We start from the raw sequence: 17,832 nt of genomic DNA, 5'->3' as shown, positions 1-17,832 counted from the left end.
GAGGCCACGCACAGCTGCTTCTCACGGACAGAGCAGAGGTGAGGTTGCTGCAAGAGGGAATTGCCTGGCTGCTGTTTGTGACCAAGGAAACAGCTAGTAAATAAACAGTTACACCAAGAATACACGAGGGGTGAAATCCCAGCCCCAGTGAAGTCAACAGGTGTTTTGCCATAGACCTCAAGGGGACCAACATTTCATCCCCTGACCCTGGGTCACCAATTCCTCCTCCAAACTGATCTGCAAAGCCCTGACACCTGCTGCTTGGCAAAGGGGAATATCATGTAGAAAAATACATGGGCTCTGCTAACACCCTATGAGTTACCCACTGTAAACAAAAGGCAGGTAGTTGGGTCTTGCCACAGCTTTGTGTCTTTAGAACATGCATCCCTGGTACATGATTAAAGGGGGGGGGGAAGAGAGAGATTCTTATTTTTGCACCTAAAGGAACAGGTGCTGTCAGCCCCAAGCACACTGCTAATGTGACCGGAGGCTTCTCTAGCCCAAGTAAAATTCAAGCTGCCACTGTACCCAGCGGTTCGGGAACAGAATGCCTAGCAAAAGGCCATTCTCCAGGAAAGCATGACCTAGGAAATGCATCCAGGAAAATTGCTCCTCAACCTCATGAACCAAGTACTAAATACACACACGAGTATTTCTGCCTACTAAGCAAGATGTTCATACAGGAAAATACAGCCTGGTAAGGTAGGGAATAGGTTTCTCCTATCCCCACCATCCTCTGCCATCATCTCCTGTTCAGGGCTATCATGAGTCTGACCTACAGGGCTATGCTGAACCAGAAGACATTCCATTTGCAGACAGATAGGGCTATGGCTGGATTCCCCCTCCCCGCCCCCCATCAGGTTTTAGTCTCTTGAACATATGGACTCAGACACTGGAAAAGAAGTATTTACATAACATAGTGTGTGTGTTATAAAAGCAGATACCAAAATACATTAATGAGCATCTGGTTTATGCTTCAGTTTCTCCCTTGCGGTTTAGAAGGACCAGCATTCCCGTAAGATAATAAAGGTCATCCTCCTCACCAGCCCCATCAAAAACGGGAGAAGTGAAGATCTCTGACTACATCAATGCTTATGCACCCCCACCTCGGCAATGCCAGGGCCCAGAAGTCCTCACTGACTCCCACGTGCAAGGCGCTGAGTTAATGGAGTCCCGATCTCTAAGGCCAGAAAGAGGACAGCAGGCTCACTGAAGGAGCTTGAAGGAAATGTTAGCAGCAGCAGAGGTCAGTCTTGTGCTTTTACTGATCTGTGAGGTCTTGGATAAAGGCAGCAAGGAGAGAGATCAACTTGAGTGAGAGCTACTGGAGTCACCTGACTGCTCTCTACTCAGTTCTCAGCCATCTAAGGCCAGCAGCAGCACTTCTATGGGTTCAAGATAAGTCTCATACAAGGCAGTGGGAGCAATGCATTCCTGGAAATACCATCTCAGCACCGTGCACACACAGCCAGAGCTGACATCTGTGGCCCTCACTCCTGTCCTTTGGATTTAGCTGCTTCTTCTTCCTCCAGGGAGCTGTCTGAGCTGTCGGAGAAGAATTCCTCCTGGTTGTACTGCTTTACCCTGGACTCCAAGACAGTGATGCGCTGTTTGAGCTTCAGCTGGGCAGCATTGTACTCAGTCAGGAGCCGGGCAAAACGGGTGTGCAGCGTGTCCAGGTGGGACTCCAGCCTCTCCAGCTTCTGCTCAGTGTCCTTCCCTTCTGAGCTCTCTGCGGCCGCAGACTCATCCAGAAGCCCTTCCTTGATCAGGATCTCCCGGCCACGCTCCTCCAGGACCCGCTTGGCATCAGGGTACTCGGTCACTGCTTCCATCAAGTCGTCCTTTGACAGGCAGAAGAGATCGGAGTAGCCAAGGCTTCGGATGTTGGCCGTGCGCCGGTTGCCCATTTTGCTCCCTTTGATGTTGAGGATGCTGATCTCGCCAAAGCAGCTTCCCGCGGTGAGTAAAGCATACTGTGTCACGCCATCGTCTGCCACCACAGCCAGCTTTCCTTCCTTGATGATGTACATCTCCTTGCCAATGTCCCCCTTCCGGCAAATGTAATCTCCTGGGCTGAAAACCTGTGGTCGAAGCTTCAGCACTAGCTCCACCAGCAGACCAGCCTCACAGTCCTGGAAGATTCTCACCTTCTTCAAAGTCTCCAGATGGACGTTGATGGCAATCTCTGCCCTCAGCTTGTCAGGGAGGTTCTTGAGGACCTCACGCTCATCCACAGCCTTCTTGTTGGTCCACAGGTAGTCGAACCACTTGATAACTTTGGCCTCCATGTGCCTGCTGACCTTGCGGAATTGCATGTAGTGCTTGATGGCATCTATCTTGGCCTGGAACTCTGCCCTGGTGGCATTCATGTTGGAGATCATGGAGCCCACATTCCCCACGATGGTGGCAAAGATCAGGACACCAATGAGGAAATCAACAATGACAAAGAGGTACTCTTCATCACGCTCTGGGGGTGGGGTCTCCCCAATGGTGGTCAGGGTCAGAGTGGACCAGTAGAGGCAGTAGACATATTCTCTGGCGAGATAGCCATACTCAGGGTCGGTGATATTGGGATACACCCAGGTGTCCGTCCCAAACCCAATGGCCTTGGAGATGGCATAGTAAATACAGGCGTTCCAATGGATGATTATCAGGATGTAGAGAACCAGGTTGCTGATCCTGAAGATATTTGGGTAGCTGGTTCTGGTCTCAGTCCGGTCGAAGAACTCAAACATGCGGGAGAAGTGCAGCAGCCGGTTGAAGCGTAGTTCAGGCTGATGTAATCCTACTGCAAGGTAGGCCAGGTCTGTTGGCAAGATGGAGAGGACATCCAGCTTGAATTGTAAGGTGGTGATGTAGTTATCCCGTAGCTTCTTCAGGTCCCTGACCAGCAGACCCTGTTCCAAAAAACCTACCAGAGAAACAAGGGGAAGAATTATCTTGGCTCAGATATGTTTGTTCTCTTGGCTTTGGGGTTGCATTCAACCAACATACACATATAGTAATTAAAATATTTCTAATTCTGCCTGATCTGCTCAGTCTACAAGCCTTTGCCAGCCCTCAAGCGCTTCATCTGGAAAAAGCCACAAAAAGGTATTACCCTGTTTCCCCGAAAATAAGACAGTGTCTTATATTAATTTTTGCTCCCAAAGATGCGCTAGGTCTTATTTTCAGGGGATGTCTTATTTTTCAGAAATGAAAAATGCCTTATTATCGGTGGATGCCTTATTATCGGGGAGGTCTTATTATCGGGGGGATGCCATATATTACAACGAGAGGCAAAACTGTAAGTAGGCCTTATTTTCGGAGGATGTCTTATTTTCGGGGAAACAGGGTACTTAGGAATTTACTCTGATGACACAGAGATAGGAGGACATACTGATATTTCCGCCCTGCATATAGTGAATTAGATCAGAGCTCTTCAGTGACAGACAGAAATTGCAAAGCAGCCAGCTACGTTCTGGGAACATTAAATTCTACCGTTTTTCCATTTAGATTACTCATTAACTTAACAGATACCAAACCAGAGACATAGACTTAAAGCTGTGCCCGAACACTAATGGTCATGTGGGTAATTTTGTACAATTATTCATAGGTGAAGTTAAAAGCTGTGGATGATGAATCTTTCATTTTGAAACTTAGTCTATTTTACAGAGCTTTTAATGAGATTCTTTCTCCAGAGGCCGTTTCCTGCCAGCTAACACCGAGGTATGGATTAAGCCAGTGGCTCTCAACCTTTCCAGACTACTGTACCCCTTTCAGGAGTCTGATTTGCCTTGAGTATCCCCAACTTCATCTTACTTAAAAACTACTTGCTTACAAAATCAGACATCAAAATACAAAAGTGTCACAGCACACTAGTACTGAACAATCGCTTACTGGCTTATTTTTACCACAGAATTATAAAATACATCAATCAATTGGAATATAAATATTGTACTTACATTTCAGTGTATAGAGCCATATAAACAAGTCATTGCCTGTCTGAAATTTTAGTTTGCACTGACTTTGCTAGTGCTTTGTATGTAGCCTGTTGTAAAACTAGGCAAATATCTAGATGAGTTGATGTAATCTGAGGGTACGCAGATGTCTTCCAGGGGGTGCATGTACCCCTGGTTCAGAATCACTGGATTAAGCCACTCCTCCTAAAGGAGCCCCAGATCAGGCCAGCCCCTCACAGCTTCTATCAAATCTCAGGTGATAACATTAAAACAAATCCTTCCCAGGCTAGGCTGCCTCTTCTGCTCACCTGTGCGCAGCCGAATGACAATATCAGCGACGTAGATACAGTCCGAGACATAGTCCAGCACCAGCCAATGGATCCAATAGTCCCTCTGGAGGTCACTGAAACAGGCTCTGCAGAAGAAGCACATGGCAGTAATTGTGGGGGGATGGGGAGGGGGAAAAGGGTGTTATCAAGATACCAAAACCAACTCAACTCCATCACCTATACTGAACAAAGGCGGATACTGGGTTCCTATAGGCTGTGGTGTCCCAGTGGCCACCAGGGCTGATCTCTGACAATTGCCAGCCATTCCCTCACTCCTCGGAAATTAAGTCCATCCTGTCTGCGACATCTGCCCTCCGCTAAGCTAAGCAGTAATGCTACTGAAACTGCCTCCCACATGCAACAGCATAATGCCATTCCACCACCCCACACTCAGTTGTTACCAACCCAGCACATGCAGCTAACCTAGATGGAAGAGGCTCTACCTTTCCAGAGCCATGACAACAGAAAAATGTGGATTTTTTGCTACTGATGCAACAAGGTCAAGCACTTCCCCTGTGCCCCCGCGTGGCCAGGGTGGGTCTGCCTCAGTTTCCCTCCTTGGACTCCTCAGATATTCCCAAAACATTCAGAAGTCCAACAACAGCCTTTCTGGGGGTCTGGCTTATTAGCATAAAGTTCAAAAATGAACCCAAAAAGACTTCCACCCCGGCCTTACTCCCAGCACAACCCCACCTCCCCGAGGTACCGTCTCTTACTGCTCTCAGAGCCGCTGGACAAGATGCAAGGCCTGGCCTGCTTTCTTTGCCTTCTCCCCAAAAGGAAAGCAAAACTTCCAACCAGGGCTTTCTACCCAGCCACAACTCCCTCCCAGAGGGACCACTGCAGGAAACACTCTTCCTTCAACTTCACTCTGCAGTCACCGCCCTCCAGCTGTCTACTGACCACTACTTCCCCCCACCACACCTCTAATTTAGACACATGACCACCTCTCACGTGATCTAATTCATCCTCTCTGCCCCAGGAGGCAAATCAGCTGTATCACAGGTGGGCCGAGCCCTCCCTCCCTTTGAATGGGCCAGCCACACAGTGATAAGCAGCCTCAGAAACAAACAATGCAAGACATAAGCCAGTTTTCAGCTGGCTGATTCTGATCTCAGAGATGGCATCTATGGTGGTGGAAGAGATACAGAACAGAGTTGCCCTGGAATGCTCCCTACTCACCTTGCCACAAGTAAACACCAGTTGTAAAGGACGGGCACTGCAATGACAAGCAGCCAGTGATAATACCAGTCTCCAGCAGGATCCACCACAAAGAGCTCCCAGTTCTTCCTGAAAATAGAAACCGAGGCAACTAGGGCGTCGGAGACTGCATGTGGTTAAGGGCACAAGCAGCATCAATTACAGTTTGGTTTAATTATATCAGCACTGTGGAAGCAGCACTGAGCCCCTTCCATCTAAAGAGCACTAAGAACCTGCCAAGGTTTCTCAGTTAACCATCCCCCACCCAACACCCCTTTGCGGTAGGAAAAAATGAGCTCACTCAATTTACAGATGGGGAAACTGAGGCACAGAGCAGCTGACTGACTTGCCCAATGTCACCCAGCAAGTCAGTGGCAGAATCAGGAATTTGATTTCCAAGCTGCTGTTGCCACCACTAGACAACATGCTCTCTCATATAGAATGCTGGGACAGTTTGTGTCAGTATAATAGATACAGTTCTGAGATAGTTTATAACTCTAGTACTGATTAGGGCAGAGTAAAATGCATGCAGTTTAGGGGCATACAAGGTGCCACACTAAGGAAGGAAAGGGGTTGCTGTGGCAGCTAGTACTATGGAATTGCCATTTCCGTTCTGCTTTATGCTGCCTGCAGTCTGCTCACTGAATTGCTGGGTCCAGCCTTTGAACTGTTCCCAAGCATTTGATCCTGCTTATCTAGGGACTGAGCAGTAAGACGTGTGTGCTGCAATTGCTAGATTTCACTGGAGGAGAGAGGGGACAGAAACTCTGCTTCCGAACTGATAGGCTTGTCTCTCTTTCACTTTGTGCCAAGAGGACAAAATTCCCCACAGCCTTTGAGTTTACAAAAATCCCTCCCAGAAATAGAAAACAACTCATTTCCCAACAAATTTCACTGTTTTCCATTTGGCAATTGCCAGTTCCCTCACCCTCCAGTGCTGCTTCTGCCACCTTCAAAACCAGCATCTTCTGGCCTTTTGTTTATGCCCCTGGTTTTGCACAGCACAGGCATCGTGCATCGAGCTTTAGGAATAACGCATTTTGCACAGCACCGAGCTTTAGGAATAACGCATTGGGCAAAGCCTGGAGAGCAGGTTCTCACACGGTTTTGGTAGGGCCACAACAACGGTGGTTGTTCAACATGGCTCTAAAAATGGGTCAAGAGTTTTCAGAGAAACAGACTGTCTTCTACTGTGTCTGCACATCACATAGCTGATCTCAGAAGCAGCTAAGCCACCAGCTCCCAAACTGTGGGTCACAACCCCAATGGGGTTGTGCCATCAGCAGATGGGGTTGCACTGATCCCTAGTGTGGACATAGGTGCTGAAACTAGGGGTGCTGCCACATCCCCTGGCTTGAAGTGGTTTCCATTATATGCAGGGTCTACAGTTTGGTTCAATGGCTCTCAGCACCCCCACTATACAAAATTGTTCCAGCACCCCTGAGTGTGGAGGACATCATTTTGCTCCACACATCGCATATGGCGCCTGCAGGGTCACGATGTATGGAGGATGCCATTTTGCTTTATGAACCCCTGGTGGTCATCATGGATCAGTCAGCCCCAAGGGGAAATAATTGCATGAGGATGCCGAAATGCTCCGTCACAACATCACATTAGTGACAATGTCATGACAGGTAGTGGCTTGATCTCTGTCCCCAATCTCTGGTCAATGAGCTATTTCTCCCTAGAGAATGATGGAAATGGGAAACCCCCACCCTTAGTCATCCCTGTGTGCACCAGGTGGCCAGGGAACCCATCCTGAATTTTGTGGGACCATCCTGAATTTACAAATCTTCAAATGGAGTAATGGCCCCACAGAACTTCAAGCTAGCAAACATGTAACAACCACCGTCTTTGCCATCCCGTCATATAACATTATGGTGACATTTTGTTGCACCACAACAAGCAGATGCAGACAGATTTTGCCTGCAAGCCAAACCTCAGCAAGGTGGCAGCCCCCTGTCCAGAGCTCATTCTGGTTGAAGAACCTCACTGTACCCCTTCAGAATATACTCCAATTCCATCTCTCTGTATTCGAGTTCTAAGCCTATTGCCTCTGATAATTAACAAGATACCCTTAACCTCGCAGGGCAGAACATTTTCTTCTCTGGCTATTAAAGTCTCAGATACAAGCCTCTGATATTTTTCTCCTGCAGAAAACAATCATTTCTCAGTGTTCTAATTACCATTTATAATGGAGGGGTCCAGACTAGTCAATGAGCTTTGCCCTTTAATTATAGAGGAAGAAAAGCCAGGTTACTGTTTTTCACTATGTGAGTGTGTGTAGAGCAGATGAAAGGACTGGATTTGAAAGAGCCTTTTAGAGAACTAGCCCTCACAAAGTATGTTCTGGCAGAAGGCTTGGGCAAGGAACACACTTCCCTTCCTCTCCTGCAGATGATGCAAATACAGCATCAGCCAAGTGACTCACGCACTTTGTCAAAATCCCCCAAGGAGTTCCTCCTGGAAGGAGTTACTGCTGATGAGAGGTAGCTGGGCCTAATAGCTGCACTTTGGGTTGGGGAGCTGGGAGCCTAGAGAGACCATTTCAAACTCTGCCTCAGACTTCTGATTTGCGCTTAAACATTCAAAACCAGGGGCTCTCAGCCAGGGGATCACGAACAGCCACACTGCCTTCCCATATTGCGACATGGAAGAGGGGTCATGGCTAGATTGGAAGGAGGTCCTGTATAGAAAAGGGGGCCACCGTATGGAAAAGATAGCAAACCAGTGCTATAAGCCTTAGTTTTGCCCTTCTATAAAATGGGGACACTATGACTTACAGACCTTTATAAAGCGCTTTGAGACCCTGTGATCAGGATGTGCCAGCTGTGAGCACTGTGGCAGATACAAGTGATTAGTATAAGGGTCTAGTACAGAATCAGGGATGGCATGTGAGACTAGACAGTGAGTAAAGGGTACGCACCAACTACAGGTGCAGGTGCCCATATCTGGGCAATGGATCAGGAACAACTTGTATACACTTCCCCTACCAGGGCCCAGACAGTAAACACACTGATACCAAACTGTTCAGAAACAGAGTTAACTGAGCTGGGTCTGGTCCTCTGACATAACATAGCATGGTGACCCCAGTCACCTCTAGTTCATGCAACCGTCCTGCTTGTATCAGGGCACACAATCAAATCACTTAGCCCCCTTCATCGTGGGACAGAGGAGCCCAGAGGGTGTGGGGGAAGAGGTCTACCACATACAAGAAACATTTCCCTTTCTGCCAAGACGTTTTAGAGAAAAAACACACTCTACTTTTTGCGTTTGCTGCCGCCGTTTTCTTGGTCCCCTTGGGCGTTGCCATCTCCTTCAGTCACCGTCTGGAGCTCCGGCCCATGGAACCGCTCAAGAAACGAGTCTGGCCTTTGCTCCTCCTCCCGCAAGCCTTTGTTAGCCCAGTCTCTGAGCACCACGACCAGTCGGACTATCCTGGCCAGGGAGAGAAGAAGCCAGAGTCAGGAGTCTGTGCCGTGACAGAAAACACATTCCCAGCCAGCACGTTGTTCATAGGTGTCTCTGTGTGGTCCCAAGTGCAGCTGCATGGGTGCTGATGGACTGTGCACACCTAAGCCAAATGCCTATTCTAAACCATGGACATACAGCATGAGCACCCTCCAGCCCCCTGGGCTCACTGTCTCGGCATTCTAGCCCTCCACACAGCTGGACACACTTATTGCATGCCAGGTGAACCTGTACAGAAACCAGCAAGTCTGAATCCAAGATCTTCAGCCCCCCGTAAAGCCAATGGGATCTGGTGTGGTGCCAAACATCCCCAACTCCCACTGAATGCAGCGAGAGAGGAGGGAGCTCAGCTCAGCACAGGATTAGGCCCTAAGCCAGGAAAATGTCACCTCTTCAGGGGGTGAATGAAAAGGCCACAGTTGTAAAAGAGCCCACTTGGCCCAGTGCAGCTGGAAAAGGATTTGCCAGAGGTGACAGGTTAATACTTCACTTTGTAAGCACAGAGCAGCTGGGCCCGAACATGCTGGTCATTTGGAACCCCACACGGCCCTGCAAAAGCAGTGGTGGTTGAACAGTACTCAGTGCTCATCCCTTCATCCCATGCCTGGCTACATCCTACAGGCACAAGTACCTGGACAGAGCTCCTCTCCCTTGGAAGGTGGAGCGATCTGGCTGATCTGCATTGTCCAACGCAGCCACCCTCTGCAGCTCCGAGGAGGTGTCTTCACCTGCAGACAGGGCTCTGCAGAAGAGAAAAGAGATCAGATAACTCTCTGCTTGCTCGGTGTTCACCACCAGTTATTTTAGATGAACTAGACCCTGAGGGAAGAAAAGAAGAGACCTGACATCATCAAGATCCTGCCCTCCCGCTTCCCAGCCCTCTGCTCCTTGACGTGTGCGATTGCATAGGGTCCCCAAGTTCAGTCAGACATGGACTTCCCCACATCCATCTGTGCTAGAACAAAGCAAGGAGGGATCCTCTCTGTTATTTCAATCCTTGATTTCCTCCACTCAGCCTAGAGATGTTGCTCATGGTAATATCATCTCCTCAGTGTTCCCCTCCAAGCACGTGAGCCCACCTGGCTTTCAGTGGAGAATAGGGTGGGTGTCCAGGAGGAGCTGGAGTAAAGTGACCAGGCTGCTTGCACAGTGAGGTCTGGATTTCCCTTTGGATACTCACTGGTTTCACCAACCCCTGGGGTATGTGTTCACTGCTAAAGCCCTGATTCTGAGAGGGAGGATGGTCCAATGATTAGGGTGCTAGCCTGTGATTCAGGGGACTAGAGTTCAAGTCCTTGCTCCTCCAGAGACAGCTGGTGTGATCCTGGGTAAGTCACTTAGCCTTCCGTGCCTCAGTTCCCAGCTGTACAATAGGGATAACTGCACTGCCTGCCTCGCAGACGTCTGCGAGGGTAAATACATTCATGATTATGTAGTGCTCAGATACTAGTATATTATTGTTACTCTTCCTCCCTGGCTCTACAGAGCACAGAGGTCCTTGGCTGCTCTCACAGTTTGCCCCCACCACTCTCCATCTTCCGCTAGGTCGGCCACCAGGCTGCACACCACAACAGGCTCAGCCACCTGCCTTCCAGCATCCTAACCATGTGCCCTGCCCACTAAAATCATTGGGGCTTCTTCACTACATTTACTATTCTTGGTCCACAGACCTTGTGCAGGTCCCTATTAGAGCTTCTGCATGTGTCAGTCTCCCTTACTGGCCCAAAAATTCATCTCAACACTTCATTTTCAAAGGTAATTAGCATCTTTCTTCCTTCTTAGTCAGTGCCCGGGCTCACGTCCATATAAAACTACCGTCCTTGTGCATCTAAAGCTTGGGCTTTCTCAGTAGTAGTTTGGAGCAAAGTAACAGGTATTCCCACTCTGTAACTAGGCCTTACTTTCTTCTCTCACCGAACTGTTCTTGGACATCAGTGTGTATAGGTATTGAATCTGACCAACTTGTTACTATTTCAATGGGGGCATATAAGTATCTAAGACAGATAGCACCTTCGATGTAGGAGAGGTTGGGATCTCTCAGGGGCATTCCCCAAAGCTCCAATACATTTTAAGTAGGTGGTGTCTGCACCCTTTTCTAACACAGGGCACATACTGTGGGCATTGCCTGACCCAGACAGAGCCTTCCTGGGATCTGCCCAATTCCTCAGCCAAGACTGGAACTCCAAATCTAAGCTGTATCCCTCAGGCTCCTACCTGGATTCTTCCTTCCACTCTCTGGCCTGAGAGAAAGCGGCTCAGCCTTTATCTTCGGGAGCAGCATTAACAAGACACTATCTGGTCTGCCTGCCAGGCTGAGCCAGCAGAATAGCTCTGCTCCCCCTTCAAAACTGGGTGTCCAGGACACGCCTTCACACACACACTTTTCCCATATCGACTAGAGGTTCCCTATACCACTCTGGTTACTTTCAGTTTAAGTTCCCCTGGAGCTGGGTTGTGCTGTCCAGATTCCTCTATTATGCCATGCCTGAGAGGGCCAGATACCTCCCGAAGGGATCTGAGGCCCACCTGTCCTTTAACCCCTACTAATAGACTCCCCTTCTCTAGCAAACCGTTCCTGTTCCAAACTGAAGAGCAGCCTGACCTGCTGGGGCTGAGCTCAGTCCGCTCCGGATCATCTTCAGTACTGGTTGTGACGGACAACCGGGGGGGGCAGCTGGCAGGCGAATTCTTCAGACCATTACTCTGTCCCTTCATCCTCCATGTGAGAAAGCCGCCGGCATGAACCCTGCCCCAGGAAGCAGGAAAGAGCAGAAAATAACTAAGAGCTGAAAGATATATGGCACACACGTATCACATCCCATGCAGGGCTGTCACCCACCCCCTGTACACAGCACTCGTAAAGGCTTCTGCTGTTGGAAGAGGATGCATCCAAGAACAAAGGCTTTGCTGACCCAGATCATACTAAAAGGGCATTCCCCATTCTGCCTCCAGCAGTGGCCTCTACTGGAGGAAGATGAAAATTACCCACAATGCATTTCATCTAGGATTGCCAGGTGTCCGGTTTTTGACTGGAATGCCCGGTCGAACAGGGACCCTGGCAGGCCTTCAGAAGTCTAGTTGGCGGTGCAGCAGGAGCCCGGGACTAAGGCAGGCTCCCTGCCTGCCCTAGCTCCGCACAGCTCCTATCAGCCGCCAGCTCCTTGTGGTCCCTAGGCGCATGGCCAGCCAGGAAGGCCATGTGCTGCCTCTACCCCAGTGCTGGCTCCACAGCTCCCATTGGCCAGGAACCGCGACCAGTAGGAGCTGCAGGGGTGGCGCCTGCCGGCACAAAGGCTGCGCGCAGAGCCTCCCTGGCCTCCCACACGCCTATGGGCTGCAGAGACCTGGCGGTTGCTTCCTGGGAGCCGTGTTAAGTGCCACTGGGACCCCAAACTCCAAACCCTCTCCCGCACCCCAAACCACTGCCCAGAGTCCCCACCCACATCCAAACTCCCTTCCGGAGCCTGCGTCCCATATACACACTCCAACTCCAACCTCCTGCCCCAGCCCTGATCCCCCTCCTGCACCCCAAACCCTTCATCCCCGGCCCCACCCCAGAGCCCACATCCCCAGCCGGAGTCCTTACCCCCGCACACACACCCCAACCCGGAGTCCCCTCCCGCACCCTGAGCCCCTCGTTTCTGGCCCCACCCAGAGCCCAGACCCCCAGCCCAGAGCCCATACCCCCTGCACCTCAATCCCCTGCCCCAGCCTGGAGCCCTCTCCTGCACCCCAAACCCCTCATTCCCAGATCCACCCCAGAGCCCGCACCCCCAGCCAGAGCCCTCACCCCCTCGCACAGCCCAACTCCCTGCCCCAGCCTGGTGAAAGGGAGTGAGGGTGGGGGAGAGTGAGCGATGGAGGGAGTGGGGATGGAGCGAGCAGGGGCAGGGCCTCAGAGAAGGGGCAGGGCAAGGCCTCAGGGAACGGGCGGGGCAGGGGTGTTTGGTTTTGTGCCATTAGAAAGTCGGCAACCCTAACTTCATCATCACAGGCGGCTATCACAAACAGGGCCGGCTCCAGGCACCAGTTTAACAAGCAGGTGCCTGAGGCGGCCAAGGGAGAGGGGCAGCACATGCGACAATTCAGGGGCGGCAGGTCCCACACTCCCTCTAGGAACGAAGGACCTGCCGCCGAACTGCCGCCTCTGATCGCGGCTTTATTTTTCCCCCCTAATTGCCACCGCCGGTCGCAATTGCGGCTTTTTTTTTTGGGGGGGGGGGGGGGGCGGCAGAAATACTTAGGGTTACCATTCGTCCGGATTTACCCGGACATGTCCTCCTTTTGTGTGCTAAAAATAGCGTCCGGGGGAATTTGTAAAGCACTCACAATGTCCGGGATTTCCCCCTCCCCTGGCAGAGCAGAGCGAGAGGCTGGGAGGGCTGCAGGAAAGTCCCGGGCTGGACTCCGGAGCAGCTTCCTCCTCCCACCCCCCCGTCTCTGCATTCTGAGCCGGCCGGCAGCTCCTCCTCCTGCAGCCCGCTCCGGCAGCCCTGTGCAGGGCCAGGGACCGGGTTTTGTGTTGTGCTGGGGAGCTCAGCCATGTGTCCGGCTGGCACAGAGCCCAACACCCTGTTCTGAGCAGCAGGGTAAGGGGGGGCAGGAGAAGGGACAGGGAGGTTCTGGATGGGGCAGTCAAGAAACGGGTGGGGGCTTTTGGAAGGGAGTGGAGAAAGTTTTGGGCAGTCAGGGTACAGGTAGGGGGTAGGGTCCTGGGGGGCAGTTGGGGGGGGTCTTAGGAGGGGGCAGTTAGGGGACAAGGAACAGGGAGTCTTAGGTAGGGGGTGGGGTTCTGGAGGGCAGTTAGGAGCAGGGGTCCCAGGAGGGGGCAGTCAGGGGACAAGGAGCGGGGGGTAGGGGGCTGGGAGTTCTGGGGGGGAGCTGTCAGGGGGCAGGAGTGGGGAGAGGGATCGGAGCAGTCAGGGGACAGGGAGCAGAGGGGTTTAGATGGGTTGGGAGTTCTGGGGGGGGCTGTCAGGGGGTGGGGAGTGGTTGGATGGGGCGTGGGAGTCCCAGGGGTCTGTCTGGGGGTGGGGGTGTAGATAAGGGTTGGGGCAGTCAGGGGACAAGAGGCAAGGAGGCTTAGATAGGGAGTGGAGTCCCGGGGGGCAGTTAGGGGCAGGGGTCCCAGGAGGGGGCAGTCAGGGGACAAGGAACGGGGGGAGGGTTGGGGGTTCTGGGGGGGCGGGAAGTGGGAGGGGCGGGGCTAGGGCGGGGCTTCTCCCGTCCTCTTTTTTGCTTGTTGAAATATGGTAACCCTAGAAATACTGGAGCCGGCCCTGATCACAAACCAGGGTTTTGTGAATAAATCTTGTTGTGTACTATCCACATTCAGGCTTGGGGTTAACCCACAGGGCTGGAAACTGGAAGTCTGGGTTCTAGACTCCCCAACGGGCCATCAGCAAAGTATTTAATCTCTGTGCTTGGCAGTTTCCCAATCTGTAGTCTAGCAAGAACCACACTTACAAGCCTGACTCATGGGACATGGCTGGGAGTGGTCTTTTGACCATCTTTTAAAAGCACATGCATCTCCTGACAAGGGGGAAAGGGTGTATGCGTACAGAGAGATCACATTAGGCAGAGGAAAAATTGTCTCCTCTCTGTCCTCTGTACTGATCTTCCCTATTTCTCCCCATTTTTCTCTTCCTTAATCTCTGCCTCTCTCTCGTCCTCCCTTCCCCCATTCCCTTTTGCTCCACTCTGCTTCTTCCATGCCTCCCTCCCTTCCCCAGTCCCCCTCCCTCATGGCCCTTCACTGTGCTGTGCAAGTGGGAAGATGCTCTCGCACTAGCTCTAATCTTTGCACCGTTACCAGGGTGATGGCATCAACATCAAGCACTGCCCTAACAACAGGTGCCAGCTGCTCCAGGGGCTGCAACCTCAGCAAGGTAATGAGGCCCCCCAGAGGGAGCGTGCAGGGAGGAGCAGCTCCTTCAGCCCCCCGCCCCCTTGTGAATACTCAATAGTTATGGAAGCAGAAGACTCCAGGCAGTGAAGAAAGTCAAAGCTACCCTGTCACCGAGGTGCTGCTGAAGGCCATTCTTGCAGCCAGGGCTGGCAGCGCCTGGTACCTGTTTGCTTACAAAGAAACCTGACCCGCAGGGCTGCACAACAGCCCGGAAGTTTGCCCAGCAAGCCGTAAGCCTCATCAGGCACAAGTTCTCTGCTGCGTTTGAAATTAAGGCTAGTCATTAAAATGGGCCTTTCTGAGCCTCTGACTAGCAGCCGTCACTGCGCTGCTCCAGATAGCAGCAGGGAAACCATAATAGATACATGAACAATGCTGCAGAGTTGTTAGAGCAGGGGGTCTCCAGGTTTATCATAGTGTGCACCACATCTTAGTAGAGAGACTGCTGCCCTCCCCCCAGTCACAACTCCAGAACTTCCCTGTGGCAAACACGGCACCAGGATTCTTTTAATGCAATTTAGCAGCTGGAAACCAGGAAGATATTCAGCCCAGCTCTCCCCATCAAGTGCCCCATAGACCAGCTCTGTATTAGACAGTGACAGCTTGTTTTATTTCTAGGGGGAGGAGGGAAGATTTTATACTCCCCCCGAATAATCCCCAATTCACTTTTATAATGTACCCAGGGCTAAGCTTTGTCCCCTTGTTTACTCAAAGTTTTAGTGCAGTGTCTCACAGGCAGTCAATTCAGCCCCTTTGAACTGTTTAAATATCTAGGCAGACTCAGGGGGTGGGGAAGTTTGTCCTTATACCTGACAAACTGTGCAGAGTGGAACTATCTGCCCGAGATACAGAAGCAAAAACGGGTTTTAAGATGCACAGGGTGGATGAACCATTCCAGAGAACTCATATTCAAGTGGGTCCAAGCCCCCCTCCCTCCCCCCACTTACATTATAATACCATTTGAACCAATGATGGCTCAAGGATTGTGTAGCTGGACAGAGCACGCTGTGTTGTTTACTGGTCCTTAAATAAACCTCTGACTGGCACAGAATCTCAGATCCCCCAGAATAAAAATTCTCCATTTCCTCAAATGAATTGGGGAACAGCCCCAGGTGGACCCTGCCCTATCTCAGGTAGCATAGAGGCAGGAGATGCAGGAGCTAAGGAATCTGACCATGCCAGGCAGCTTTGCTCTCTTTCTGCTACCCAGCAAGTTATGACATCTGCCCCCAGACTCAGGAGATACAGCTCAGTTTAACTAGGGGCCCAGCTTAGAACAGGGCAGCTGCTCCGAAGTAGCATCTCAGCTGGCTCTGCCGTTTCATCTTTTCCAGCTCCTGCAGGACCCTGCTGAAGCCCTCGTACATCACGCCCCTCCCCAACACACCTGAGTCCTGACTGGGGCGGTCACTGCAGCAGAGGAGAAGGAGGGAGTTTGGTTTCCAGGCCCCATTCTCTGTACGAACACCTGTCCCTTAGGAATGGAACAGAGAACACAAAACTCACATCGCAGAGGCCACCGAACAGGAGCTTAGACATAAAAAAAACCTCCACATTCCCCTACGAAGTCCTGGAGCCCTCCAGTCCCTTAGCAGAGAGAGTAACGCTCCGGTGGGGCAGGGTGCAAACTGGTTTCCAAGGCTAACCTCCTGCTTCCACTGGCAGTGTCTCCCAGCATTATTTCCCAGTCAATGTTACTGTGCCCGCTTCACACTGACCCAGGAGCTCTAGGATCCGTGCTCTCTTAGAATCATAGAATATCAGGGTTGGAAGAGACCTCAGGAGGTCATCGACAATCCAACTCCCTGCTCAAAGCAGGACCAGCACCAACTAAATCATCCCAGCCAGGGCTTTGTCAAGCCGGTCCTTAAAAACCTCTAAGGAAGGAGATTCCACCACCTCCCTAGGTAACCCATTCCAGTGCTTCACCACCCTCCTAGTGAAATTGTGTTTCCTAATATCCAACATAAACCTCCCCCACTGCAACTTGAGATCATTGCTCCTTGTTCTGTCATCTGCCACTGCTGAGAACAATCTAGCTCCATCCCCTTTGGAACACCCCTTCAGGTAGTTGAAGGCTACTTTCAAATCCCCCCTCACTCTTCTCTTCTGCAGACTAAATAACCCCAGTTCCCTCAGCCTCTCATAAGTTATGTGCCCCAGCCCCTTAATCATTTTTGTTGCCCTCCGCTGGACTCTCTCCAATTTGTCCACATCCCTTCTGTAATGGGGGGACCAAAACTGGACGTAATACTCCAGGTGTGGCCTCACCAGTGTCGAATAGAGGGGAATAATCACTTCCCTCCATCTGCTGGCAATGCTCCTACTAATACAGTCCAATATGTCATTGGCCTTCTTGGCAACAAGGGCACACTGCTGACTCATATCCAGCTTCTTGTCCACTGTAATCCCCAGGTCCTTTTCTGCAGAACTGCTGCATAGCCAGTTGGTCCCCAGCCTGTAGTGGTGCATGTGATTCTTCCTTCCTAAGTGCAGGACTCTGCACTTGTCCTTGTTGAACCTCATCAGATTTCTTTTGTCCCAATCCTCTAATTTGTCTAGGTCACTCTGGACCCTATCCCTACCCTCCAGCGTATCTACCTCTCCCCCCAGTTTAGTGTCATCTGCAGACTTGCTGAGGGTGCCAATAGAGACCCAGCTTTGGTGCTCAGGCACTTCCCTTCTAAGACAGCAGGCCAGGAGCAGTAAGTCAGCAGAGTGAGTCAGTCCTGAGAAGGAGGAAACTTCTCACTCCACTCCACAAAGGTCATCCTGGCTGAGTTAGGACCCCCCCCCCGCCCCCAAGAGCTTAGAGGGAGGCTCCCCCACAACCAGCCCTCAAGAAGGAGAAGAATCTTGTCATAATGGAGAGCTCATCTCTCCCTGTCATGGCTGGCTTTAGGCCGATTCAGCTGATTCGGCTGAATTGGGCCCCGCGCTAAGAGGGCCCCGCGCCGCAGCTCTCCACCCTGCCCCCAGC

The 17,832-nt window shown here is 51.4% G+C and overlaps 1 protein-coding gene across 1 annotated transcript; it reads right to left on the bottom strand.

Annotated features, from left to right (window-relative positions):
• Nucleotides 1-890: 890 nt before the first annotated feature.
• Nucleotides 891-17,476, bottom strand: CNGA2 (cyclic nucleotide gated channel subunit alpha 2). Its single transcript, XM_054039295.1, has 7 exons — nt 17,454-17,476; nt 11,547-11,690; nt 9,576-9,686; nt 8,738-8,911; nt 5,456-5,563; nt 4,253-4,359; nt 891-2,914 (listed from the first exon to the last, which is right to left on the bottom strand). The coding sequence occupies exons 1-7, from the start codon at nt 17,474-17,476 to the stop codon at nt 1,491-1,493; spliced, it is 2,091 nt and encodes a 696-aa protein (XP_053895270.1). The 3' UTR covers nt 891-1,490.
• Between the last annotated feature and the right edge of the window lie 356 nt (nt 17,477-17,832).

The sequence above is a fragment of the Malaclemys terrapin genome, chromosome 9, assembly GCF_027887155.1.
Source record: "Malaclemys terrapin pileata isolate rMalTer1 chromosome 9, rMalTer1.hap1, whole genome shotgun sequence".
Classification (NCBI taxonomy): domain Eukaryota; kingdom Metazoa; phylum Chordata; order Testudines; family Emydidae; genus Malaclemys; species Malaclemys terrapin.
Note: the sequence above shows the minus strand (reverse complement) of the source record. Positions and strands in the feature narration are given on the sequence as shown.